Below are 26745 nucleotides of genomic sequence, written 5' to 3'. Positions count from 1 at the left end.
TCTGTAGTTTCTCTAGGAATTCTTCTGAAGTTGCTTCGAATAATTTCTCTAGAAATTCCTCCAGGTTTTTACTTAAGTCCTTCAAGAAATTCTTCCGGATTTCGATCGAAATTCTTTTGGATTTCATCCAGCAATTCCTCGAATTTCCACCGGCAATTCTTCTAAATTTCTTCCGTAAATCCTCCATCGACTCTTCTGGATTTCATCCAGTAATTCCAGTAATAGTAATTTTTTTTTTAAAGAAACTTCTGGTGCTTCTGTATGAAAGAAATTTCTGGAAGAAAGCCCGGAATAATTTCTGGACGAAATCCGTAGAGTAATAGCTATTCCCTGAGAAATTCCTGGAGAAAATTCCCGTAGGAGTTCTTGGAGAAATCGCCGGAGGAATCCTTGAAATCCCTGGAGAAATTCTATGGAAAAATCCTGGGAAAAATTCTCGAATAAATTCCTAGTTTGAATCCCAAGAAAAATTCCTGGAGGAAATCTCTGGCAAAAATTCTTTGAAAAATCGCCGAAAGAATTTCTGAAGAAAATCCTAAGAGGAATTTCCTAATTCTGGACGAAATCCTTAGAGAAAATCTTAGACCAAATCACTGGAGGAATTCCTGGACGAAACCCCCGGAAAAAAAATCCTGGTGCGAACCCCCAGAGAAATTTCTAGAGAAAATCCTAATAGCAATTTGTGGACGAAATCCACGGAGAAATTTTTGAAGGAAAGACATACCTTCAAAGGGATTCCTGGAGCGGGTTCCCTGAGAAATTCCTGCAACAAATCTCCGGATGAATGTCTGAAAGAAAAAACCCTAAGGAATTCCTGGAGAAAATTCCCTGAGTATATGTTGGAGTATATCCCTGGAGAATCCTCCAGGGATCCTTGAAATTCCCTTGAAAATCCTTGAAATCCCTGGAGGAATTCCTGGAAGAAATTCCTAATGTGAATCCCCAAACTATCTGAAAAAATCCCCGAAAAAATTTCTGGAGAATATCCGCCCAAGAATTTCTTTATCAATGGATTGCCTGCTTTGCTCTTGCTCACAATTGATCAGTAGAAGTTTTCTCGTTTCATTTTGTATGGCGAAACGCATCTAACTTAAGATTTCTCGTAAATGAAAGCATTAATCGAAAAAAAATATTTGGCGTGATAGTTAATTAGCGATATCATCACGTACAACCGGTACCAAATATTTTCTCGAAAATTGTTAACGATTTTGAGAAATAATTCGTTAGATGCTTTTCGCCATACAAATATTTTTTGCGTTACCTTATAGCGATTTTTCGCGAGTAGTGAATCAGGCCATGCATGTAACCCATTTCTGGACGAAATCCTCAGAGAAAATCCCGGACAAAAGCCCGTGAGGAATTGGAAATGCTATTTCCGGAGAAAATACCGGGGCCCATTAACAAATTTCATAACGCTGAAGATGGTGGGTGGGTGTCTTGAAGATGTTACAGTTCATACAAAATTCGAAAAATTAATGGTCATATAAAATGCGTTACGAGGGGGTGGGTGGGTGTCGAAAATGTCCATTTTTGGCGTTATGAAATTTATGAATAAACCCACCGGAGGAGTTCTTTGGCGAAATGTGGTAAAAATTACTATTTTAACTGACTAACCCCATTCTTGAAACTACCATGGAATTTCAGACCAATTTACTATGTTTACGGTACATCCCACCACATTACTGGTGCATTTGACAGAAATAATTTACAACAATCTGAATTCGACTACGGACATGGTAAAATCAAGAGCATTTCTGGTCTGCTGAAAAATGCCGGTGCGAGCGCCCCCTAAAAGGGTTTGTTCACAAATTTCATAACGCCAAAAATGGCCATTTTTGACACCCACCCACCCCCTTGTAACGCTTTTTATATGAGTGTTTAACAAATTTTGTATGAGCTGTAACACGCCAAGGACACCCACCCACCCCCTTCAGCGTTATGAAATTTGTGAATGGGCACAAATGGTAGTTTTTACCGCACAATTTTTTTGCGTGTACACGCAAACAAATTTTGTTGTATAATCTACCGAATCCATGGTAGAATTAAGAACTGCACCAACGATTTTCAACCGACTACAAAAATCTGTTAAGTTTACTATAATCTGGTGAAAATCACTGAGCAGAGCAGTAAATTTGACAATGTCCATAGTAGCATCCACTACAAAGCATTGTATTTCAATCCGTGACACCCACCGTGCAACACAGTGTGGTCAAAAGTATGATGCTAAACTTCTCAACACGCTGACTCTGAAGTACCCATTAAATGGGTTCCATGTACCCATTTTCATGACCAGTACTGAATTGTCAGAAAAAGGGTATTTTTCAAATGTCATAAAAAGGGTACTTTATCCCCTTAATGAAGTTCCCATTCATTTACCAATGATGGGTATATAATACGCATGATACTTTGATGAGCAGCATCGCCATTTTGAAGTCGACTTTACGGTGGCGTGTTTTTGTGTTTTCGATCCTGATTTGAATTGTTAATTCGGATTTGAATTCTGCTGGCAAAAAAACATTTAAAATATCTTTTCAATGTAAGTAGTTTCTGGAACGATTTTTGGTCTGGTCAAATGGTCAAATTTTCGATGAAAATCGTTTTCATTCTAGAACGAATTTGGATGTGGCGCAACATTTTCCGGAGCCGATTCCCGATTTGCCGATGTGGAGGAGTATCGGGAAAGTGTCCTGTAAATAGATCATTTTACGCTACTATTCAAATTATGATTGTATTAATGTATGAATATAAGATTTCAAATAAAACATATGCATTGTTTCATTTGCGTTCGTTTGAGTTTTATTGTAATAATTTGGTGACAATCTCCTCCTGAATGAAGAGCGAAATCAACAAAAGATGAGGTTTTTTTACCCATTTATTTGAATCCTATCGAGAGTGAAAAATACCCATGTTTTGAAGTTGCTGCCGAATACTCTTTAATGAGTAAATCGGCTTTACTCATTAAATGGGTTAAGCCACTTTAGTTGGAAATGGGTACGAAAGTACCCATTAATGGGTACTTCTGAGTTAGCGTGAAATCTAGAATGTTTTTAGTCAAAAATACTACACGCTAACTCAGAAGTACCCATTAATGGGTACTTTCGTACCCATTTCCAACTAAAGTGGCTTAACCCATTTAATGAGTAAAGCCGATTTACTCATTAAAGAGTATTCGGCAGCAACTTCAAAACATGGGTATTTTTCACTCTCGATAGGATTCAAATAAATGGGTAAAAAAACCCTTTATGTGAATTGCGTGTGCAGACATATTTCTCCCTTTTATTCTCAAGACCCTAACCAAGTGGAAACTGGAACCATCAGGACATGAAGAGAGCCGTCATGACGAAATTCTCCACGAACACCTTAAAAATCCCCTTCTTATCCTTCGCATGAAGTTGCTGTGGTGCTTCAGCGGAATAATTTCCGAAAAGACTTCTACTCTCTCCTGGTTTTGCGGCCAGTGGAAAATTGGCGACGAAAAATCTCACTGCATGGCAGCATATTGTCTTAGAAGCTATTTGATCTTAAATGGAAATCCGGAACATTGCCGCTTTCAAGCTTGCAAGACATTGTTTGATTGGGATTCCGCCCCGGAATAAAAATGATACGCTTCCGCACAGTGAAATCTTCGTTTCTAGTTTGCCGCCGACTACAAAACCACAAGAGAGCAGGATCGTTTTCGAAATCAATCGCGAATCATCCGGCGCACTACAGCAGCTTCAGGTAATGAGTCGTTTCAATGTTGAAGAAGACCATTATTTTTTCCAGCTACAATGATCGCCATTTTCAGTGGAGTTCTTGTGATTTCGGTGACTGTTTGAGGGCATAGAAGCAGTACGCTAAACCAGATTCACGCATCGCATTCGATCTACACAAAATAAGGCATCGAATGCAAAACTATCTGAATTTTTCACTTATTCAGATATCTGAGCAATTCGCACTCATTCTGTGAGTGAGTCATCTCCCACGTGGCAGCAAACAGGATTTTTTCCATCGGAAAATGAAAGATGGTCACAGATGCGAAATTTGATTTACTTCCGCATTAGCTATTCAAATAGAAACAAATTCTGAAAAACCTAAAAATCGTTATGTTTTTATAATCAAAAGAAAAATGAAAGCGAATTCCGCATTTCGAGCGTTCTTCGTTGTGCTCATTAATTTTTGTTTACAAGCCCTTGCTCAGTAATGAATACAACCTATTTGCACAGAAAATGTACTGAATGAGAAGAGGCCATATTTGTGCACCCGGTATTCATTTTTGAGCGGAACAAGTTTAGCGTGAGGTTGACAAACAACAAAACAACCAGCGAGTGTTGTGTGCTGGATTTGACATTTTGTTGGGTCTACAAACATTCAATGCAGGGATGTTGTATAAGTTTTGGAAAAATCTCCACTTTCTATACCCACAGGGTTGAAACAACTGTGCCGCATGAAGAAATTCACCTCAAATTCCCAAATTTTCAAAAAATTGTAAGAAAATCAGGAGTACATATTAAAAATATCTGAAAGCACCAATGATCATTAAAAATAATCACCTTTCGAAGAAAAATATAAAAATTGGGGGTAAGATCTGATGGAAATGGTCTATTACAGCAGGTTTGGTTGGTATTTCTCTGCTATACATTGCGCACTCGAGTCTTGGCAGCTCTGGATTTTGGTATGAGGAACTCTAGATTCTCAGCCCGGGCTAAAAATATAAATGAGTATTACTTTATATCCAACTCAAATTTAGATCATACGCACCATTTCGCAGGTCTGAATCTTAAACATTTGAAAACAAGAACTTCTATTTCTATATAATTACATTTCTGCTATTTTATTATTTCTATTCAGCTACTTTTCTCCTTTATTGTTTGATTTAATTAATACATTTTGAAGCTAACCACACAATTAAGCAAGGTCCAGGCTCGACTGGTGCACAAAAAATGGCGTCATAATGAAAGTGGCTCGAAACGTAAGTGAGCGCTGGTGAGAATTACATTCTTTTAATTCTTATTCCTACCATGGGCATGGTAAAATCGAGAACACTTTCCGTTATTCATTACTAAACGGGTAGTCAGTTTAACTTGAGAAAGAATTATTTTCGACTATAACAACATAGTTGAAAATACACAGTATTGTGGTATTGCAACATAGTAATTTCAATAACATTGTTTTTATAATTAAAACAAATTCATTCAAATTAACAATAATTGAAAATAGTTGCGTTAACAACAATGGTATGGTTTAAGTTAGTGATCCTTTATTGAGAGATAAGCGGAAGTAAAATGGAATGATTTGGCAACAGACCAGCAGTGCTGATTTTGCTCGGTGTCGAGAATAATACTGTAACACGGACATGACTTCCTCATTGCTATAAAGTGTATTTTGTTTCGTTATAGATCTTTGAGCTACATATCAAAACTAATAAACAGCCAAAAAAATCAAAAACTAAAAATCACATTGACAAAAATTCAAAAATGTAAAACATTTCTCGCGTAACTTTTCAAAACGTCGTAAGTAACAAATGTAAACAAATCGAGATTATCATTGCAAATCATTTGCGTTGCACCACTTAGCAGCACACTAGAACACTCGTTCTGATATATTAACAACAAATTAATCTATTCAAAGCTTAACAAAATGACCAATGTTCAAAACTGCATCGCTTTTAAACAATTGTTACATTGGACCTTTGATCAGAGAACCAACCACATGTCCTATGTAACATTTATCAATAAACACGATTCTAATGTTACATTGGACATTCCTGAATAAAGCTTTGGAATAGAGTTTAAAAGGTAGAATGATTTGTAGAAGCGTGTCTGAGACACTACTTAGATGTATAGAATGCCATAATAACTGCTTCTCAATCATTTCAGTCGATATTTTCAGAGTCGCACTGCCTCGCAAAATTGAAAACGCTCAAGTGACAAAAAGAGAATGAGTTACACAAAACTGTATTTTGGTCTTTTTGCCAAACCATGTTTTACCGTTTCGCTGGATTGGATCAGCTGCAACTTCTCTTTTCATATTATTAGCGCATTGTGTGCATATAGGGGAATGATATTGAGCACAAGATTGAGCATCATGATGTTATTGTATCAATCTGATTCAGATGCATGGTCGATCAAGCATATAAATATGCTTCCCGGTAGCAACACGAGCAACGTACATGCGCGACTTGCTCACACATATTTGCAGAGCGATCAATCACCGAATCAATCACCGAAGAGAGGAGAAGCTGTATGTATTTGTTAAGCTGGAAACACAATGTGAACGGCATTACGGAACGGCAACAAAACGGAAACACCGGTTTGAGTGGCCTGTCAGTATTTCGATCAATGTCGTCTAAATCAGATTCAACATTGGCCTGACATGTAAACTGTAAACCAAACCAGTGTTTCCGTTTTGTTGCCGTTCCGTAATGCCGTTCACATTGTGTTTCCAGCTTTAGGCGTGGGCTCCTTTCTCGAGTTCCTACAACAAAATGGACGGCATCGTCATCTTCATCATTCCCCACCGCTATTTCTTGTTTCAACCGACGGCTGGTGCTGATTGCAACACAGCCGTCACCACCACCACGTCATGCAGTGGGAAACTCACACATGATCATGTGGGCGAAACCGTCATAAAAACGGGGGGAAAATTGAGGGAGAATCAGTGAGAGAGCAAAATGTCCTACATACAGCTGTTGTTACATAGGACACATAGACGGAAGGGAAGAAGTGATGTCGTGGGATTGAATGAATCAAAACAAAGCACAGCTGGTGTCTCCGAATAGCACACCGCAACAAAATGTCGATATTTTCAGAGTCGCTCTGCCTCGCAATATTATGTATCCGGTAGAAATCAAGACCAACATTTTTTATTTATAATTATTGATTTCTTGGGCCCCGTGCGTCGCAGCTAATATGTGAATAGTGCGCTGTGTTCATAAAAATCGTAAGAATGCAGTGCCACACTAAAAACTGATTTTAAAATCGCGCGAGTTGAGGCGCGTCGCGAGTCTCACTGGCGCGATCCGGTTTGGTGGCGGTGCGACAATATTGAATACGCTCAAATAACAAAAAGAAAACGAGGTACACAAAACTGTATTTTGGTCTTTTTGCCAAATCATGTTTTAGGCTTACGCTGGATTGGATCAGCATTCGCTCAGCTGCCAGTTCTCATTTCATGTTATCAGCGTATTGAGTGCATGTAGGGAAATTATATTCAGCGTCTTGATCTTATTGTATCAATCCGATTCAGATCCATGGTCGATGAAGCATATACATATGTTTCACGGCAGCAACACGAACAACGTGCATGCGCGACTTGCGCACATATATTTGCAGAGCAATCATTCACCGAAAAGCGGAGAAGCTGTATGTATTTGTTTGGCATTGGTTTCCTACAACACAATCGACGACGCCGTCATCGTCATCATTTCCCACCGCTATTTCTTGTTTGCGCCGACGGCTGGTGCCGAATGCAACACAGTCGTCACCACCCGTCGTGCAGTGGGTAACTCACACACGAACAAGTGTGGGCGAAACCAGCATTGAAACGGGGGGAATATTGAGAGAGAAACAGCGAGAAAGCAAAAAGTCCCAAATACAGCTCAACGTTTCCCTCCTTCTGTTGTTACATAGGACACATAGATGGAGGGGAAAAAGTGACGGCGTGGCATTGAATGAATCAAATTGTTGTTGTTCGTGAGAGACTTTAACCCGAAGGTCATTCGTCCCTTCTTCAAATGAATCAAAACAAAGCACAGCTGGTGCCTGCGATTATCACACCGCAACAAAATGAGCAGTTCAACTTGAATGTTGAAGCAGTTCAACGCACGTGGATACAAAATAAAATAAAACATGCTTGTTGTGTGCTCAAATCAAAATATCCGATGAAAATGATGTGAAAATGACCGAAATGAATGTCCAATGTAACAATTGTTGAAACAGAACGACCTATGTGATTTATCTTATGTACATATTTTTCTCAAAACGTCCTATCTGATGTTTTTATAGATTTCAGTGTAATTTCCAAATAAATTGACAAAATTTCATTTCATACGTTGAACTCTATTACACTGCTTCCCTCTACAAGCAACACAGTGGGGAAAAATTGTTTCATTTTGATACAGTTTCAAAATATATTTTCACAACCTTCAAGCTCGATTTACTCGAAATGTGTGAATTGTTAGATAGGCCGTTTTGAAAAGTTACGCGAGATTTCATATTTTTGTTTCATGCAAAATTACTTTTACCGAAATAATCTCAAGCAGATTACATTACTCCTTAAGAAAAGTTCAAAACAAACATAACGCATGTTCGTTTGGCTCACACTTTGACAGCTCTCGCTGCTCGATTGGCTCACACTTTGACAGAAATGTCAGCTTCCGCGAATCTCTCTTATAAAGGATTTCTAGTTTAAGTTACTACAGCATTAGTTTCAGTGTAGGGTTCGATCTCATGTCGTTGGACGTAACTTTTGAACGACCTCTCCCGCATTGAAATTTTATACCAGTGTATTATATGAGCCTCTGTACGTGCCATAAATTCCTTTGTTCTTTTGACTTTTACTGTGCGCCGTGTGTTGGTGCTGTCTCGCTCTCTCTCGCGGGCAACTTGAAAACAGGGCGCACAGTAAAAGTCAAACGTTTTATGGCATGCAGAGGCTCATGGATCAATGCACGTGTTCATTATTTGACGTTTGAGCGGTGCCGTATTATTTATGTGACCATGGAAACTAATTCAGCACCGCTCGAACGTCAAATTCGTGAACTCATGCATAGGTCCATACTGTCACTCCGTCATCTGCCATTCATCCGTTATGTACTTCGCGTACTCATCTTTGTTTACAAAATATCAAGCCATGTTTACTGATAAGGAATTTTCTCTTAAGTTCCGTACGTTGATAAGAAATTCGAAAAGAAGTGTGCAATTTGGGAAAACAATACTCATAATTTCGCATTTGGTGTTTTGTGAATTTGTTCGGCCAGACAGACGATTCAGTAAGTAGAGTGTACTGCTGCTAGAATAGCTTTTGAGTTGAGTATTTTCTTTAGGCTCCAGCCCAAGGACACTGCTTCGCACTACCACAAGGTTCGATTAAAAACTCTTGAAGCGCATTTCCCACGAGGCGTTCGGTGAACTGAATCTGTGTTAGTGCTGTATCGTCATCACATTTCGCGTTGACCCACGAATAGGAGAGCTAAGAAACACGCGGTATAATGCTACTGCGCTCCCATCAATTGGCGCTAATTGCGCCCACCACTTTACGCTGCTGCAGTCGCAAAATGGTACTGGAAACATCGACACGCGCTGCGGCCACGAGTGCCGTCGTTTCCAGCCCGATCAAGCCTTCGTCCAACGTGAAAGGTGGTGTCCAGCCAGTGTCACTTCCACTGGGCACGAGGGATCATCCTGTTGAACCGAAGAAACCTGTCCAGGAAAACTACGAGGTAAGATTCTTAAAAACACGATTGATTGTGACGCATGAAGAAGAGAGGAATAGCACGGTGTGTCTAAAATTGTAATTATCGAAAAAAGTCCTACTATTCGAAAGATAAAGTATTTCAGAATCTCCCTCGTGAATTTGAAAATATTTCAAGAATGGAATCGAATGTTTTCGTGATTTGAATGTTTTGTGCTTTTTTGGAAGGGATATTTACACGCTTCCAAATATTCCCTAACAGTGCATCATTATCAATTTCAAACATTCAAAATGCGACATCCAAAATCCTCTGTAAATTTAAAAACATTTCGTCGAGGAAATCATATAGAAAATCATTTGGCAGCGTCCATAAATGACGTAGCATTTTTTTGGCCAATTTTCGACACCCCCTCCCCCATCGTAGCATATTTCCCCACACTTAATACATGGATCGTAGCAAAATCATAGACTCCCTCCTCCCCCCTAAAATGCTACGTCAATGCAAATCTGATGGTTAATTGGTTGGTATACAAATTGGTAATGACTGCACTGTTTGGTAATATTTTGAATCATTTGCATATTTGCTATAACTTTCGAACACCTCGTTAAGTAACTTTTAAATTTACGGAGAAAAATACTACATTTCAAGCGTGTGCTAGAATAAGGGCGTAAGTCGCATGATCGATTTCTCTTCATCGGTCCTCTCTTCTGTGAATAAAGGTGACAAGATGCGGGCTTGTTGGCATTTTTTCACTTCAGGACGCTAGGCAGCAATGCAATCTTGCCTCCTGAGGTGAACAACTGCTGACAAACTTGCGTTTTGTCGTCTTTATTAACGGAAGAGAGGATCGATGAAGAGAAATCGATCATGCGACTTACGCCCTTATTCTAGCACACGCTTGATTTTTCGAATTGTAGATGGCAAATTCTTGACCATTTTTTTCGTTGATAACGATTTCAGACACACCTTGAATAGTATCTGACCCTGAACCTTTAATCGCTACTATCTCGTAGAATGCCGTCCAAGCCCTCAACTCGCTGCAATCGAACTATAGCGTTCTTCAAAGTTCGACAAGTAGGACTCACACGGCGGATTCGATCCACATTCAGGAGACGGTGAAGTTTTTGCAACGAGTAGGAATTTCGCTGGAAACACTCGATCATCTTCCGGTTATTCACATTTCCGGTACGAAAGGCAAGGTAAGTCTGTGCGTGTTGGTAGATGTGGTTATTTGTATGGTTTCAATTTCAGTATCGTAAATATCGTTAAGTAGGGGAAGCCCTTCAATACATGAAGTGACATGTGTACGATGATGAATCAATTCATTAAGGTGCAGAGAAAACGAAGCCATACATTGAATTTTCACGACACAATTCTTGAGAACCGCTGCAATTTTTATCGTTTGGTCGCCACTATTCAGGTAGTGACCATGTTTTTAATGCAAACGAATTTCTTTTTTTTTAATTTCTTTATTAGTATCATTTCAAACATTACATTCATTTCTTATATCTAGGTGTTCTGTGTTATTAGACAACACTATCATCCTAATTTGGTAAAACAAATTTAAGATTTTATTAACATTTCGTTAACAACATATAACATTTCAATTGCCGTAGCAATTCAGATTTTTTACAGTTGAGTTGATTTCACCTGCTTATAAGTGAAAAAAAAAACGTTTTTAATTTACTTAACCTAACTTAACCTAAACATTTTTGCCTGAAATTATTAATTATTTTATTTGACATTTGTTCCAATGTTTCAACATTGGATATTCTATGTAACTCATTGGTACTATACCAGGGAGGAAGCTTCAAAATCATTTTCAAAATTTTATTTTGAATCATCTGCAGAGCTTTCTTCCTGGTATTACAACAGCTAGTCCATATTGGTACAGCATACAACATGGCTGGCCTGAAAATTTGTTTGAATATCAAAAGCTTGTTCTTAAGACAAAGTTTTGATTTTCTATTAATAAGGGGATAGAGGCATTTCACATTTTTATTACATTTGGTTTGAATGTCCTCAATGTGATTTTTGAAAGTTAATTTCTTATCTAGCATGAGCCCTAGATAGGGGAATGTGGGGCAAGATGAGCATCCGGGGCAAGATGGGCACCCCTAGTTTGTGTCGTTCCTACCGATTTTTTTTCAATACATTATTTGGGGTTCTGATGAATATCATTAAACTGATATGATGGCCATAAATTTCAGCTAAAAAATCAACAGCACAACGTAAATATTGTCCAAAATACATAGAAGTCCAAAAATTTACCTTTTCATATAAGATTGGTTCATTTAAAAGTGATATTTTTGTTGCGTAAACAAATTAATTCATACGTTTTTTGGCCATATAGTTATAGAATAATCTTCTGTAGATAATCAGGAGCAAAACTTTTAATCAAATTTAAAAAATATTTCAATTGTTTTGGTTATATTAATAAATTTACACCCTTGGGGCAAGATGAGCACCATGCTCGAAATTAAGTAAAAGTGTGAAATTATAGAACCACATTTAGCTGTGAGCTTGACTTACGGTATCTTCTTTGCACAAAACAATTTTTCTAAAAATTAAACAAACAAACAACAAATTTAATCGTTTTTTAAGTAAAATCTTAGCAATTTATGAAAAGTTATTTATTTTCTGATAAAAGTTTTAAAAACTAAGCTAGTTGAAGATAAATATTATCAGATATTAAAGATAATATCTTGGGATATTGCAAGCATTGAAAAATAATAGTTTTCTTTAGTAAATTGCATCTTTTTATAGGGGTGCCCATCTTGCCCCGCAGTTTTTTTGACCGATGATAAAAAAGCTATTTTTTAAAGTGTTATTTGGAAAACTATTTATCACTTTTTAAAACTTTTAATGGTTGGAGGTCAAAATAATAATGTAAAAGATAAGGATGGTTACCAATTTTACCAAAATAATAACGTTTAAGAAGGCTTAAATCGCGCTTATCCTTAGGGTGCTCATCTTGCCCCGCCTGACCCTACTTAACTTCATCTGTCCAATTTATTGGAACCCCTCTCATTGTGACAACATGTCTACCTGAAGGTTTCAGTTTTGGAAGTATTAGGAGAAATCTTCCATTTTTGCAAGTATGAAGAAAAAATATCCAAACTTTTTTTGCAATCGACTACAGATGACACGCAGACTTCGTTCTTTGGCGGAGAGGCCTGTGTCATCCACAAACAAGGATTTTTGACATCCCTGAGGTAACTCAGGTAAGTCAGATGTGAAAATATTGTATAATATTGGTCCTAAAATGCTGCCTTGATGAACACCAGCTCTTACAGGAAGGCTTTCAGATCTGGAGTTCTGATAATTAACCTGAAGTGTACGATTTGACAGATAACTTTGAATTATTCTAACAATGTATGTTGGAAAATTAAAGTTTTTTAATTTTACAATCAAACCTTCATGCCAAACACTGTCGTATGCTTTTTCTATGTCTAGAAAAGCAAGACCAGTAGAATAGCCTTCAGATTTGTTGGAACGGATCAAATTTGTTACACGTAAAAGTTGATGAGTGGTAAAAATTGAATTTTCGTTGATGTGGGCCATCATTAGCCTGGGACATGGTTATATGAAAAATTTAGATTCTCGCTCCAGTGCACTTTTTGGATAGCATTTAGGTCCAATAACAACTGTGCAAAATTTCAGCTCGATCGGAGAAACTATATTTTAGCGCCAGCCGTTCAAAGTTTGTATGGGATTTACTATGAGAAAACTTACTTTTGCAAAGAGAAATCGACAGATTGTCGCCCATTGTCCTCTATAAAAATTCTGAACACAGATCTCGATAGGTATTTCTACGATGAACAACATTGTCGAAGACCGCAAAGCAATCCGATGCTTGCGAAAAAAGTTATTAAGCACAGACTATTCGGAAATTTTGCCCGATTTTGTTATTATTGTTATTCCTTTACGTGTTAATCAACGTCGCCTTGCCAATAGGTTTTCATTGAATAACTTTTTCCACAAGTGTCAGATTGTTTCGCGGTCTTCGGCAATATTCTTTATCGTAAAAATATCTATCGAGGTCTGTGTTCAGAATTTTTATAGAGGTCAATGGGCGACATCTGGCGATTTTTCTTTGCAAAAGTAAGTTTTCCCATAGTAAATCCCATACAAACTTTGAACGGCTTCCGCTAAAATATAGTTTCTCCGATCGAGCTGATATTTTGTACAGTTGTTATGGGACCTAAATGCAATCCAAAAAGTTGACTAGAGCGAGAATATAAATTTTGTCCCACACTTGCCATAATTCTGTTCAAAATGACATTTTCAAAAAGTTTACTAATGGAGGAAAGCAAACTGATTGGACGATAGCTAGAAGCTTCTGCAGGATTTTTGTCTGGTTTTTAAATTGGAACAACCTTAGCATGTTTCCATTTGTCAGGAAAATATGCTAACTGAAAACATTTATTGAATATATCAACTAAAAATGATAAGCTATTTTCTGGAAGTTTCTTGATGAGGATGTAGAAAATTTCATCATCGCCAGAAGCTTTCATATTTTTGAATTTTTTAATAATAGTTCTCACTTCTTCCAAATCAGTCTCACAGGCATTTTCGAAAACGTTCTCTTGATTGAGAATATTTTCGAAGTCCTGAGTAACTTGATTTTCAATTGGACTAGTAAGTCCTAAATTAAAATTGTGCGCGCTTTCAAACTGCATAGCAAGTTTTTGAGCTTTTTGGCAATTAGTTAGTAATAATTTGTTTTCCACTTTCAATGCCGGTATTGGCGCATTGAAAGAGGAAAACAAATTCTGAGGTTTTTCAAAATTTTAGATAATTTCCAAAAGGACTTAGAGCCAGGGGCCAATTGAGAAATCATATTTTCAAAATTTTTGTTTCTTAATTGTGCAAAACGTTACTTGATTTTTTTTTGCAAATCCTGCCATTTAATTTTCATAGCAGGATCGCGAATGCGTTGAAATTGCCTTCTCCTCACGTTTTTAAGACGAATCGAGAGTTTAAGATCATCGTCTATAATCACGAATTCAAATTTTACTTCACATTTTGGAATTGAAATGCTTCTGGCTTCAACAATGGAATTTGTTAAAGTTTCAAGAGCATTGTCAATATCAAGTTTAGTTTGTAAAGGAATATTAACATTAAGATTAGAGTCAATAAATGTTTCATATATATTCCAGTCGGATCGAAAATAATTGAAAGTGGAGCTGATAGGATTGAGAATCGCTTCATGGAATATTTGAAATGTAACAGGGGCATGATCAGAATCAAAATCAGCATGAGTAATCAGTTGGCTACAAAGATGACTAGAGTCGGTTAAGACCAAATCAATCGTAGATGGATTTCTAGAAGAGGAAAAACATGTAGGGCTATCAGGGTATTGAATTGAGAAATATCCTGAAGAGCACTCATCAAATAAAATTCTGCCGTTGGAATTACTTTGAGAATTATTCCATGACCGATATTTGGCATTGTCAGTCACCAATGACACAAAATTTGACTTATTGCGAGTCAATTTTCGCAAGTCAGTTTGGAGCAAATTAACTTTCTGTCCAGAGCATTGAAAAAGCAAACAGGCAGCTATGAAAGTATATTTACCAAACTGTGTTTCAACAGTAGTTGTTATCATGTGTTTAATTTTAATGTATCGCGTGGAACAAATAAGTCTAATTTTAGACAATTTTTATGTTAATTCATGTGAAATGTTTGTTTAAATTTTTTGTGCTTTTAGACTTAAAATCAATTGTCATTGGGGTGGGAACTTCACCTGCTGACTAAAGCAGTAAATAAATAAATAAACAGAAACACCTAATGATTCAAAAACTTTAGTTTCAAATGACGAAAACAGTTGATGTTTTATACGCCTATGAATGATGATTGCAACTCCCCCACATATACCCCATCAAGTCGATCATTACGATAAACAAAAAAGTTAGGATCTCTTTTGAGTTTAGATCCAGGTTTCAAATACGTTTCAGTAATAACTGCTATATGCACGATATTAGCTGTAAGAAAATTAAACAGCTCGTCCTCTTTACCATTCAGAGAACGAGCATTCCAATTTAAAATATTTAAATTAGTATTTGGATCCATTAGAAAAACGTAATCCAATAACAATTTGATTTGTAAATTTTACACCAACTTGGACTGCTTCAGTCATAGTGGTAGCTTTGAACATTGCATCAATCATTAGATTCAATTGTTCAGTTAGAAAATTAAAATCAGAGGCCGACATATTACTTGAAGTGGGTACATTATCTGATGATTTCCCGTTTGAATTTTCGGTAGACGAAGAGGCGGAGTAGATGTGACCTGTGGCAGTAGGGTTTTTTTTTTCATTTGATTTGAGACAAGTAGGATGGGTACTCATAGTACGAATAGGGGAGGAGTTCAAATTTTCTGCTACGATATCGGCAAAGGATTTACCTTAGGTAGATACATTCGAAATTAAAAGATTCGAACGGCTACCCGACGGATTAAAATTAGTTTGTGAATGAGCATGATTATGATCTTCCTGATGGGTATGATTCCTAATCAAGCGATCATTAACTGAAAAATGAGTATTGTTCGATACTCTACCAGGCAAATTCCTGAAACGACCGTTATCGTAACGGATATTATCTTTCAAGTGCCTGGCACGAGCCTCAACGACTCTTTTGCGTGAAGGACAATCCCAAAAATTTGACTTATGATTAGCCCCGCAATTAGAGCATATGAATTTAGTGGTATCTTCCTTCACTGGACAGACGTCCTTGGCGTGAGAAGAACCTTCGCAAATCATGCATTTAGCATCCATGCGACAATTTTTTGTACCATGACCCCACTTTTGGCACCGACGGCACTGAGTGGGGTTCTGGTAATTTCCTCCAGGTTTCTGGAAATGTTCCCATGTCACACGGACATCGAACAAAAGTTTTGCTTTTTCTAAAGCTTTAATATTAGTTCTTTTTTGTTAAAGTGAACTAAATAAAATTCTTGAGAAAGCCCTTTCCGAACAATGCTAGATTGGGTTCTCTTTTTCATAATGATTACATGGACTGGGGAAAATCCAAGTAAATCATATATTCCATTTTTGATCTCTTCAGGTGACTTATAGTCACTTAAAAGACCTTTCAAGACAACTTTGAACAAAGGTTCAGTTTTGTCGTCATAAGTAAAAAAATTGTGCTTCTTCTCTTCAAGATGTCTGAGAAGAAGTTCGCGATCTCTAAGAGTTTCCGGCAAAACGCGACAGTCTCCTTTCCTTGCGATTTGGAAGGACACCTTGATTCCCCTAATGGAGTTCAAGATCTCCTGTCTAAATCCCCCAATTCGGAACAACTGATCACGATAGGCGGCACTCTTTGCCTCCTGACTTGAATCAAAGAGCCTGGGCTAGAGGCTGCTACGATTTGGTGATCGGAAAATTTGTCTAGAGCATCGAACTGATTGCTCATTTCGATACAATTATTTATTTCACCCTTGAAAGAAAGTTCGCATTCCGGGGAAGCGTCCTTTCTTCCATTCTTGCCACGTGTTGTGACAGTTTTAAAACCCACTTTTTTGGAAGGAAGTAGTGAATTCAGAGATTCACCCTTCCTTTTGTTTGTTGTTGATACCATGTTTAATTAATAAACGAAAGAAGACGTGACCTTCGAGAGGTTTTTTTTTCCAAGACGGTGTCCAAGAAGGATTACCACCGCTAGCTTTCGCCAACGGGTCCAACGAAAAATCGAAGGCACGAGTCCAAACAAGGATCGTAAAGGGATCAATAGTAGAAAATAGTACTGAATACTGTTTTAGTAGCGCTGAAAAGTACCGTTTTTAATTTTAGCACTGAAAAGTACTGTTTATGTAGCACTGAAAAGTACTGTTTATTGCTTTAGGTAGTTTTTAAGAAAACTTCCAAGAGCAGAGAGAATTCGTGTACTCACAGCACGAAGATACGATGCGCACTGCCTGTATGTACTTATTACATATAAATTCCAATTGTTAGTTTAAAGTATCCTGCAATTGTTCATTAATAATTTGTTTAAGATTTCCAGGAATTACTGAGGATTTCTCCATTAACAATACAAACATTTCTAGGAATCTTACCAAAAAATGTCTTCGAGACCACCAAGCAAGGATTCATTCCATGAACTCTTCGGAGAATTCGCTAATAGATTTTCCAACTTTGCTCCTAAAGTTTCTCTATTGGGTTGTTTGAAAAAATTGCAATAAAAATTGGTGTAACTCTAAGGTTTTCTCGTAATATTCCACACAAATTTCATGAGCAATTAAAAAAAATTCTGTTGAGAAAATGTTATTCATCATTTTTCATTTCTCATTTCTCCGCAGACCTATCTGCATTTGTTCACTGATAATTATTTTTTAGATTTCTCTAAAATCAAAGAGTAGCATCCCGCCTTTCTTCAAAGCTCTCTCGAAAATATATTTTTTTGTTATTTTTCAAAATTAGACATTTAAAGAATTCTAACATTCTAACAAACTAAAATTTTCAGAGTAATTTGTTCAGAAATTTTTTGTTTCCCCATGATTCTCCGCAAAAAAAATACCAGAGATTTACGATTGTTTTGGGATTTTTTTGAAGAATTTTTTCATCAGATCTACTAAGATTTTGTAATTTATTCTCACAGGTGACCCCTAATTTATGGTGTGATGCGTACCGTGCCTAGGAATGAATGGTTAGGGGGGTCTAAATAAAACCTAACCGCAAACGGAGCCTGTGGGGCACCAGGGCGTCCTCCACAGTATTGAGTCCTTCCTGTGCTACCCGGAGCAATGGTGCAGGTGACCTTGTGTTTCTCCGAGATAATCGGCCGCCCTTCTTCAGTCTCTATCCTGAGGCTTAATAAGGGTGGGATTATGAATATGTTGACATTTAATTTAAATTATCACCTATATGGATTCGCATTATGCGTTTACATAGTGTATTCTGTGCTTTCTCGCCTTTGGCGAATTTAAATAGATACCGATCTGGTTTTTTCGTTGCTGGTCTTTTTCATGCTGAGATTTCAAAAAGGTTAATCCTGCCTAGTTTGGGTAGTGGCTACGGTTAGGTTAGCTCAGATCAATCTTCAGCATAAAAGAACAGCAACGATCAATCTTTGCAGACTCATGCAAAATGGTGCAGCCCAAGTGGCGCTAGTTCAAGAACCCTACTTTCGTAGAGGGAACTTCTATCTAGGTAACCTTGATGACCCAGTTTTTGCTACATTCAGCAAACTTGAAATGGCAAACTCGCGCGCCATGCCCCGCGCATACGTGCTCTTTAATAAAGCAATCGTTGCTACACTCATTTCTAAGTTAACTACCAGAGATTATGTGCTGTCACAATCGATGTTTCTGTTGGTGACCTCAACAGGAAATACGTCTATTGTTCGGTATATTTACCACATGATGAACCATCCCCAACGGATGACTTCAAACGAGTTGTCGTACACTGCGTAACAAAAGGCCTTCCGCTGATGGGATGGAAACTAAAAGCATAGATAATATTTTGTATGAACTTCGAAGTTTCATAATACTTCCTACCATTAGAAATTCCAAACAAACTTTTTTGAAGGGTCTATTATCGATTATTTTGCAGTACTGTAGAAGGTTAACACGGAAATATTGCTGGTACTTTTTAAGAATATTACCGAAGATGTGTTGTGATAAAATTCGCAATGTAAGATTTTAATGAATTAAAATCTTAAGGAAACTTGTGCATTACTTTGAAAATTTGTTGAGGATTTCCTGATGGACTTTCAGAAATCATGAACAATACGTATAAGATTTTTAGATTCTTTGAAATGTTGTTTTTTTGGAGTATGGAAAGTTTTTTGTACGAAGTTCCTCAAAGCGTCATGCGAAGTAAGGAGAAACAATAAAATATTGAAGCGGGTAGAACATTAGATGGACAATGGTACAATGAAAGAAAATTTATAATCTTTTCTCTAGAGGTAAATTACAAGATAGTTAGAACTACTCAAATGACTTTATAAATAAAATATATTTCTCAAGAAGTTCCATCAGAATCTTGTTTAGAAATTATCCTTGATATCTATCCCTCCTTGACTTCTGGTTTTCTAGTATTCTGACAAAAAGCCTCTAGAAATTCCGCCCTCGTATCGCACAAAAATTCAATCCAAGAATATGGATTCTGACAATAATAGGTAAATTTTTTCAAAGGCAAGAGACATTTCAAAAGCAATTTTATTTCCAATTCTTCAAAAATCCGATTAGAAGCAAAATTTCTAGAATAAAAAAACAAGAATTTTTGACGCAATTTGTGATGTATTTTGGAAATATTTCTTAAGGACTTTTGATTAATTTCGCGGAAGAATTTGCAATATTGTTTATTTTTGGGAAAATTATTGAAAGAAATTTACAGAAGAATTTCTAGTAATAGGGTGCAGAGCTACTTGGGCACTTCCATGATTCACTTTGGCATGGGGGGTTTTTCTCGGCCGAATTGTCTGAAACTTTGCAATAAGAAGCGTTTCAATACGACGTATATTGTGGCGAAATATGAGCTCTGCAGCTTTTAAAAACCCCACTTTCGAAGTGAATCAAAAGTGCCAAGAATAGGATCCGGCTCCCCTTTCAGCGTAATGTCAATGATTTTCTGGAGGAATTGCGATTGGAAACTGAACTTTTGAAATATTAAGTATCATTTTTTAGGTAAATTCGGGAATATACCGGAATCAGTTTGGTAATAAAAAGTACACATGGAAGGAATAGCTGTCCATCAGGAGGAATTCGTTTTGCAAGTATGAACAAGTCCCACAATATTGTTTGACTGATTTCCAAAAAAAATTGCAAAAGTTCTGAAGCCACTCTTCAATATTCCTTGAGAAATTTGTTTATCCTTTTGAATCACAGAGCTTTTCTGAATATTGTGATTTTTGTGACTTTTCTGAATGTGCTTAATACAAATATGCAGATGGCTTTTTCACTTTGATTGTGGTTTCCTGCTAGACAAACAACCAAACAACGAACTCGTGGAAAATGTTAAGTATAATTTGAACGGCCTAAATGTTCGAGTCCGCTCCCCTCAGTTCAAAACTGTTATTCTTCGCCATCTCTACTAGGTGTTTGAAATTGTTAGAGACATTGATAATCCTCAAAAATTTTGAATCTATAAAGATTTGATTTATTTATTGTTGAATAGCGATTGTTAAGCTTTCCATGGTTGGCATTTGTTCTAAAAATAGAATCATCGTAAATCAACGGGATTCAGCCTCTTATACAGTCTAACATAAAAAGCTAAAAGCTGAATAAAATTGCCGAAATTAGATGTTTAATAGCTGAACAAAGGTGTATGGAAGCTATGACCAGCTTTTGTTCAAACAAAGGCTGATTTGAATTAGTTGTAAAAGCGTTTGAGCAGCATCAAATTGTTACTTGGCATATTACACATAAATATTGTGCTAAGGATTATGCCAGAATCAAGCCCAGGATTATTTTAGACATCCTGTCCTTTCATCCGTGAGAATGATGTTAAGGATTCTATGTATTGTTTTAATGTAAAAATGGTACTTAAATTCTATCAGAATTCTCCATATAATTCGGAAAGAAACCTATCCAAAATTATTTAAATTTTCGTGATCCCTGACCAGATTTGAATGATAATTCTGTGATAATTGTGCCTAGAATTCCAACCGAATTTCATCCAAGTTTAATTTTAAAATCCTCAGTGGAATTTGTGAGAATGCTGTTGAGGATTTACAAAAATACCGTCAGAATTCAAAGGATCATCGAAGGTAGTTTTTGTCAGTGCTCATCGCATCAAAACAAAGGCGCCACTGTATATGGGATTCAACATTGTGACAGCATTGCTGTTCTGTCAAACACACAAGGCTACTGTGGTGCTATCTATGCTTTCCATAGCGGCCGTTTTGGTTATTTTAATGATCCATTCGGTTGAATCTTGATGAGGATTCTTTGACAAACTTGTTCAACATTCTGTGGCAATCCTACCTAAATCATGTCTAGAATTCTTCAAGAATCTTGCCCAAGATTCTACATGAAATCTGTCTAATCCTCTATAGGGTTCTGCATCGAGTTCTGTGTAAATTCATCCCCTCGATTCCAGCCTATTAATGATGTCATGTTTGATAAAATCAAGCTTTGTACAACATGTCAAAACATGTATTGAGGCTCGATTGAACAATTCTGCCTATGAAATGGTCTGTGTTTAGTCAGACTGGACTAAGCGCTTTTTAATGTTTTCAGTAAAATGATCTCCAAGCATTTAAAATAACAAAATATCTGCAGAATTGGCTGATTTTATTAAACTTAACTTTTTTTCTTACAATAAACGTGATATAGTCTTAAACATAAACATAAAATGTGATACAGTTTTAAACTTCAAATATTAGCTGGATATTGGAATAATTTATATATTTGGACTCCATGTTGGTAGAATAGTCAAAGGGCCAGATATAAAAATATTCTTCAAACTCTTGGTGGACCGCAAAAAACGAAGGCGCCGGCCAGATGCGGCCTATGGGCCCGTACGTTAGCACTGGGTTAAACTGGGAATGTTAAATTTAATAGTTTCGGTTGAGTCGTTTAAACCTAATATGCAACAAAGTAATTACTGTAGTAGATGTCCGGTTTTCTATAATTGATTGAATCATATTTTGAATTTCGTTATCTCACGCAGGGTTCAACATGCTCCCTAGTGGAATCCATTCTGCGAGCTCACGGCTACCGAACCGGTTTCTTCAGCTCACCGCATCTAGTGTCTGTGACGGAGCGCATTCGACTGAATGGGACTCCAATCGATTCGACGAAATTTGCCACCTATTTTTGGAGGATATACAATCGTTTGCTGAACAGTCGAGATCATCCCTACGACCTCCCAGCTTATTTCAACTTCCTCACAATTCTCGCATTCAACGTTTTTCTCCGAGAGAAGATTGATGTGGCCATTGTGGAGGTTGGCATTGGCGGAAAGTACGACTGCACAAATGTTGTACGTGGGACAAAAACCGTCGGAATAACCTCTCTAGGTTTGGAACACACCGCACTGCTGGGGAACACTATCGAAGACATCGCCTGGCAGAAAGCCGGTATCATAAAGAATAATTCGGATGTCTTCACCGTACGCCAACCCGAGGGCTGTTTGGACGTGATTGCGAATCAGTGCCAGGAAAAGGCAGCCCAACTTCACCTGGTGCCTGATTTCGATTCCTACTCATGGAAACGAAAGCCGAATCTGAATGCTAACAATTTGGCCATCAAGCTGAACACATCGCTAGCCATTCAGATATCCCAGAACTGGATCAGCCGAACACGTCCAGAACTGCTAGGCCGAAACGATGGTTCCCTTTCGGAGATGTTCAGCCGAGGTGTTGAATCGTGTTTTTGGCCTGGTCGGTGTCATCAAATCCACAAGGGGAATAAGCGAATATTCTTGGATGGTGCTCACACGGTGGAAAGTATCGAAATCTGTTCGAAATGGTTTCAGTCGTGTCAGCGGAAGGAAAACCCCAAGGTTCTAATTTTCAATGCTACTGGAAATCGGGACACGCGAAAATTGTTGGCAATACTGTCTAAGCATGTCCATTTCGACAGAGTGTTCTTCGCTCCCAACATTGCTTCACAGTCGACGTCGAATATAGGTAAATATATCGAATTATGGTTCATTCCGCTCCACGTGTCCTTAGCTCGCGTAATCGATCATCACCGATTTCGACCAAATTTTGGTCAAATGTTTTCTCAGTTAAAAGTTTTAACTTAAAACATGCATAAAGCCATTTTTTTATACCTATCGTACCCCTGGGTACATAGGACCTACATGGGGATTGCAAATTTTACAAAAATCTAGGGAATTTTTGCAACTATCAAATGAGCGAACATTTACCGTGGACGTACCATATTTGACGCGGTTAAGAAAATTCTAAATTCAAACACTTGTCAAATCGTCTAAATCTATTCGATTTTGTTGAAATTTGAATCTATACTAGCTCAACTATTATAGAATTAGGGAAAAATCAGTAAAAAAATATTAAACGATTTTTTCTTCATGTTTGATTGACTTTTTGTGGAACACATTAGGTTCCTTAATTGACGCATCAATTCCTCAATGTGCCTAATTTGACGCATTATGTTCCTTATTTGACGCACTTACAAATAATTGCTAAAGTTTAAAATATACAACAGTTTCAGTATTCAATAGTTCAATTAATTGAAAAAAAGCGTTTTAGAGAGGACATAAAAGTTAGAACCTTTGGAAAAAGTTTTGAATGACGTCATCCGGTAGTCACTTTAGCTATGTGTTTAGTTAGTGTAGAAAGTAAAACCGGCGATTGAGTTCAATCCATAGTTAAGCATTATTGTTTAGTTTAATGTATCTTCGTCGTGATATTAAACAAGGGAAAGATTTGAAAACTATGTTGCGCTGGAACGGGGAAGGTAGTTGCTAAAATAAGGACAAATTGGTCAAAAACTAGAACGAAAACAATCGGTTCCAAAAATGGCCGTTTGATAATCTTCGTTACTTATAACACGTGAACTACGCCTACTTGTCCCATGTTCTATGTCACCCTTATGGACCGCGGGACAAATATGCGTAGAACCAACGGCAGTATGGGCCTCGAAATAGATCGAGAACCATATATGGGTCATACATTGAGTACGTCATGTTATTAGGGGTAAGGAGGTGTTCTGCAAGATGTGACGAATCATACAAGTTTTTTGAAGGCTCCATATAAAAAGTGTGAAGTAGGGCGAATGGGCGGGGTTTTTGTAGAAAATGGTATGTTTTTGTGACACGTATCTCATGGACACACCCCCTATTGTATAAATTATACGAAACAAATCATTGAAGCTACACCTCACCTCCTGACGCATTTATTGAAGCTTCCTTGAAACATTAGGGGACGTCCATAAACCGCGATAAATTGTACAATTTTCAACCCCTCTCAACCTTGGCCACATTTATTTTATGAAAAGTGCGAATATTTTGTATGAATCGTTGCGTTTCCTTGAACCTCCTCCTCTTCCTAAAAACGTGACGTAATCTATGGATGACCCTTTACATCCGATTACATAAAGCCTCGGATTGTTCTGCGGACGGATTTTTTGAATGCAAGCACCATAAATATTTATTTTCCTATTTTCGATTCAACAAAACATGCTGAACAAAATAGCAAATAATTAGGAACATTGTGTGCCTAACTTGACGCACAAGATTTTCATACAACAATATGTCTTAAAGCTTAAAAGTAGAAAACTTTCGACGTCAATTCATGAATAAAATAATATTACTGACTGTTGTTGATTATATTGCTGTCAAACAGCACAATAATTTCACGAAAATTGATCAACAATAGTTAGCACATTCACTAAGGAATGAAAAAATTGACGCACTTGTCGGATGCATTTTCAAATAAATTTTATTTTTTAACTATTATCAATCAAATATAAACTTTTTTCGATTGGAATCCTTCAATAACATGTAAATAAAGATTAAGCAATACATTTTTGAGTGCTAGTCTGATCTAGAATTAATTTATGATAACATTAATTAGAAAATGCGTCAAGTTTGGACCCGCGTCAAATATGGTACGTTTACGGTAACTGAACGTTTGTACTTTTTTATGTACAATTGATTTGGAATGACCGTTAATATGTTTCTCCTTATTATTCCTTTCGTCTTTTTTTCAGATGCTATCAATCATAACTTTCCCAGTGACGAACAAATGAGACGTTGCGAAGAAAATGCTCAGCTATGGCGCGAAATAATGGAACAACGCAACTCACTGCATGTTAGTGTAGCGTCGGTGCAACCTGCCCTGGATGGCGTGATTGAACAAATCGATAATAGCTATATGCAACATCAGGAATGTGATATTTTGGTAACCGGATCCCTTCATTTGATTGGAGCTGTGTTGACTGCACTGAAAATGGAATCACAAGTGATAACGCCCAGCTGAAAAAAAATGTTGCCTGCGAAGGGCTATAATGTTCAGCAATTTTCAAGGAAAGACGGCGATGCTCTCGTCACAAGTGGAATCTTTTCTGCACGTGCTGAAAGCAGAGGTGAGCGATATGTACAATTATTTTACTACACTGTTGTGTGATGATCTTTTATGCAACAACATACAAGGCAAAAGTTCTAGTTCTACAAGAATTGAATGTTCACTCGGAGTATTCTAAAATAATAGCGAGAAAAGAAAGCCCTAGTTATGGTTTAGTACCTTGCTACAAGCACCACGACATGAAATGCAAATGAACACATGAATTTTCTGTGGCGTTATTTTCGCAGTCACATCTATCAGGGGATAGCGAGACGAGTGTCTTTTCATGATTTTGCATGTAATTAAAATGGTTGACAGAAACAAATGATAAGGGGCAAAATAATTGGTGCTGGCTTGTAGATTGCAGTCTCGGTTAGGTACACGTTTGCATAAACATGGTTTTGGAGTCGACGATCAGCTACATCACGCTTCTAGGGGGCAGATGGGGGAGATGTGAGTAACAAGCAATATATTAAATGTAGAAACGTGGCGAAGGTGCTAAAGTGATAATATTTCACAAAATGTGTGTGAACTGTTCCCATAATTTTCAATCGACTTCCTCAGTGATTCGATTAAAACTGGTTTATCAATTTCTACAAGGATTCTTGTAGAAATTTTACTAGTTCTTCTTCTTCTTTCTGGCGTTTACGTCCCCACTGGGACAGAGCCTGCTTCTCAGCTTAGTGTTCTTATGAGCACTTCCACAGTTGTTAACTGAGAGCATACTATGCCGATGACCATTTTTGCATGTGTATATCGTGTGGCAGGTACGAAGATACTCTATGCCCTGGGAAGTCGAGAAAATTTCCAACCCGAAAAGATCCTCGACCGGTGGGATTCGAACCCACGGACCCTCAGCTTGGTCATGCTGAATAGCTGCGCGTTTACCGCTACGGCTATCTGGGTCCCAAAAAAAAAATTTTACTAGTTATTACATCAAAAATACCTGTTTGATTAAATAAAAAGAAATTGAAAATTTTTCCTAATCATACTCTTAAGAATTTCTAAAAAAAATCATAATTTGGAACGGAACGGATTTGAAGTTAATACAAAGTTGTAGACGATTACTCTGATTTTTTTTCCGAAATAATTGCTACAACTTTTGTTGTAGAATTCGTCATCGTCAAAACTGAAATTTATTTGCTGAAAATATATTCACTGTGTTTCGGTTGAAGCATAGTAATGATAGTAATAGTAATGCACACATTTTCAGTTGAATTTTGTTGAAAAAAAAACTTGAAAATTCCCCCTTGAGAGTCATTAGGTTGTCCTCAACTAGCACGTCTAATTTTGAGAATGCAGAATTTGACGATTTTACCCAAGTTGCATGCGAGTTTACTAGCTTCTATGGCAATTTACTTGCTTAATTTTCTC

General features: G+C 37.2%; 1 protein-coding gene across 1 annotated transcript; it reads left to right on the top strand.

Annotated features, from left to right (window-relative positions):
* Positions 1–8776: 8776 nt before the first annotated feature.
* Positions 8777–25495, top strand: LOC5576932 (folylpolyglutamate synthase, mitochondrial). Its single transcript, XM_021849263.1, has 5 exons — positions 8777–8971; positions 9026–9421; positions 10408–10593; positions 22011–22971; positions 25019–25495. The coding sequence occupies exons 2-5, from the start codon at positions 9191–9193 to the stop codon at positions 25285–25287; spliced, it is 1647 nt and encodes a 548-aa protein (XP_021704955.1). The 5' UTR covers positions 8777–8971; positions 9026–9190; the 3' UTR covers positions 25288–25495.
* Positions 25496–26745: the final 1250 nt, after the last annotated feature.

This window comes from Aedes aegypti, chromosome 3 (genome assembly GCF_002204515.2).
Source record: "Aedes aegypti strain LVP_AGWG chromosome 3, AaegL5.0 Primary Assembly, whole genome shotgun sequence".
NCBI lineage: Eukaryota > Metazoa > Arthropoda > Insecta > Diptera > Culicidae > Aedes > Aedes aegypti.
The sequence above is the reverse complement of the archived record's forward strand: the minus strand, read 5'-3'. Positions and strand labels throughout refer to the sequence as shown.

Bases quoted from the DNA above. Each gene is read 5' to 3' on its own strand.
- LOC5576932 (XM_021849263.1), top strand. From the start codon at position 9,191: ATGCTACTGCGCTCCCATCAATTGGCGCTAATTGCGCCCACCACTTTA. The intron at 9,422-10,407 runs GTAAGATTCTTA...ACTATCTCGTAG, and splicing joins CTGTCCAGGAAAACTACGAG to AATGCCGTCCAAGCCCTCAA. The intron at 10,594-22,010 runs GTAAGTCTGTGC...TATCTCACGCAG, and splicing joins TTTCCGGTACGAAAGGCAAG to GGTTCAACATGCTCCCTAGT.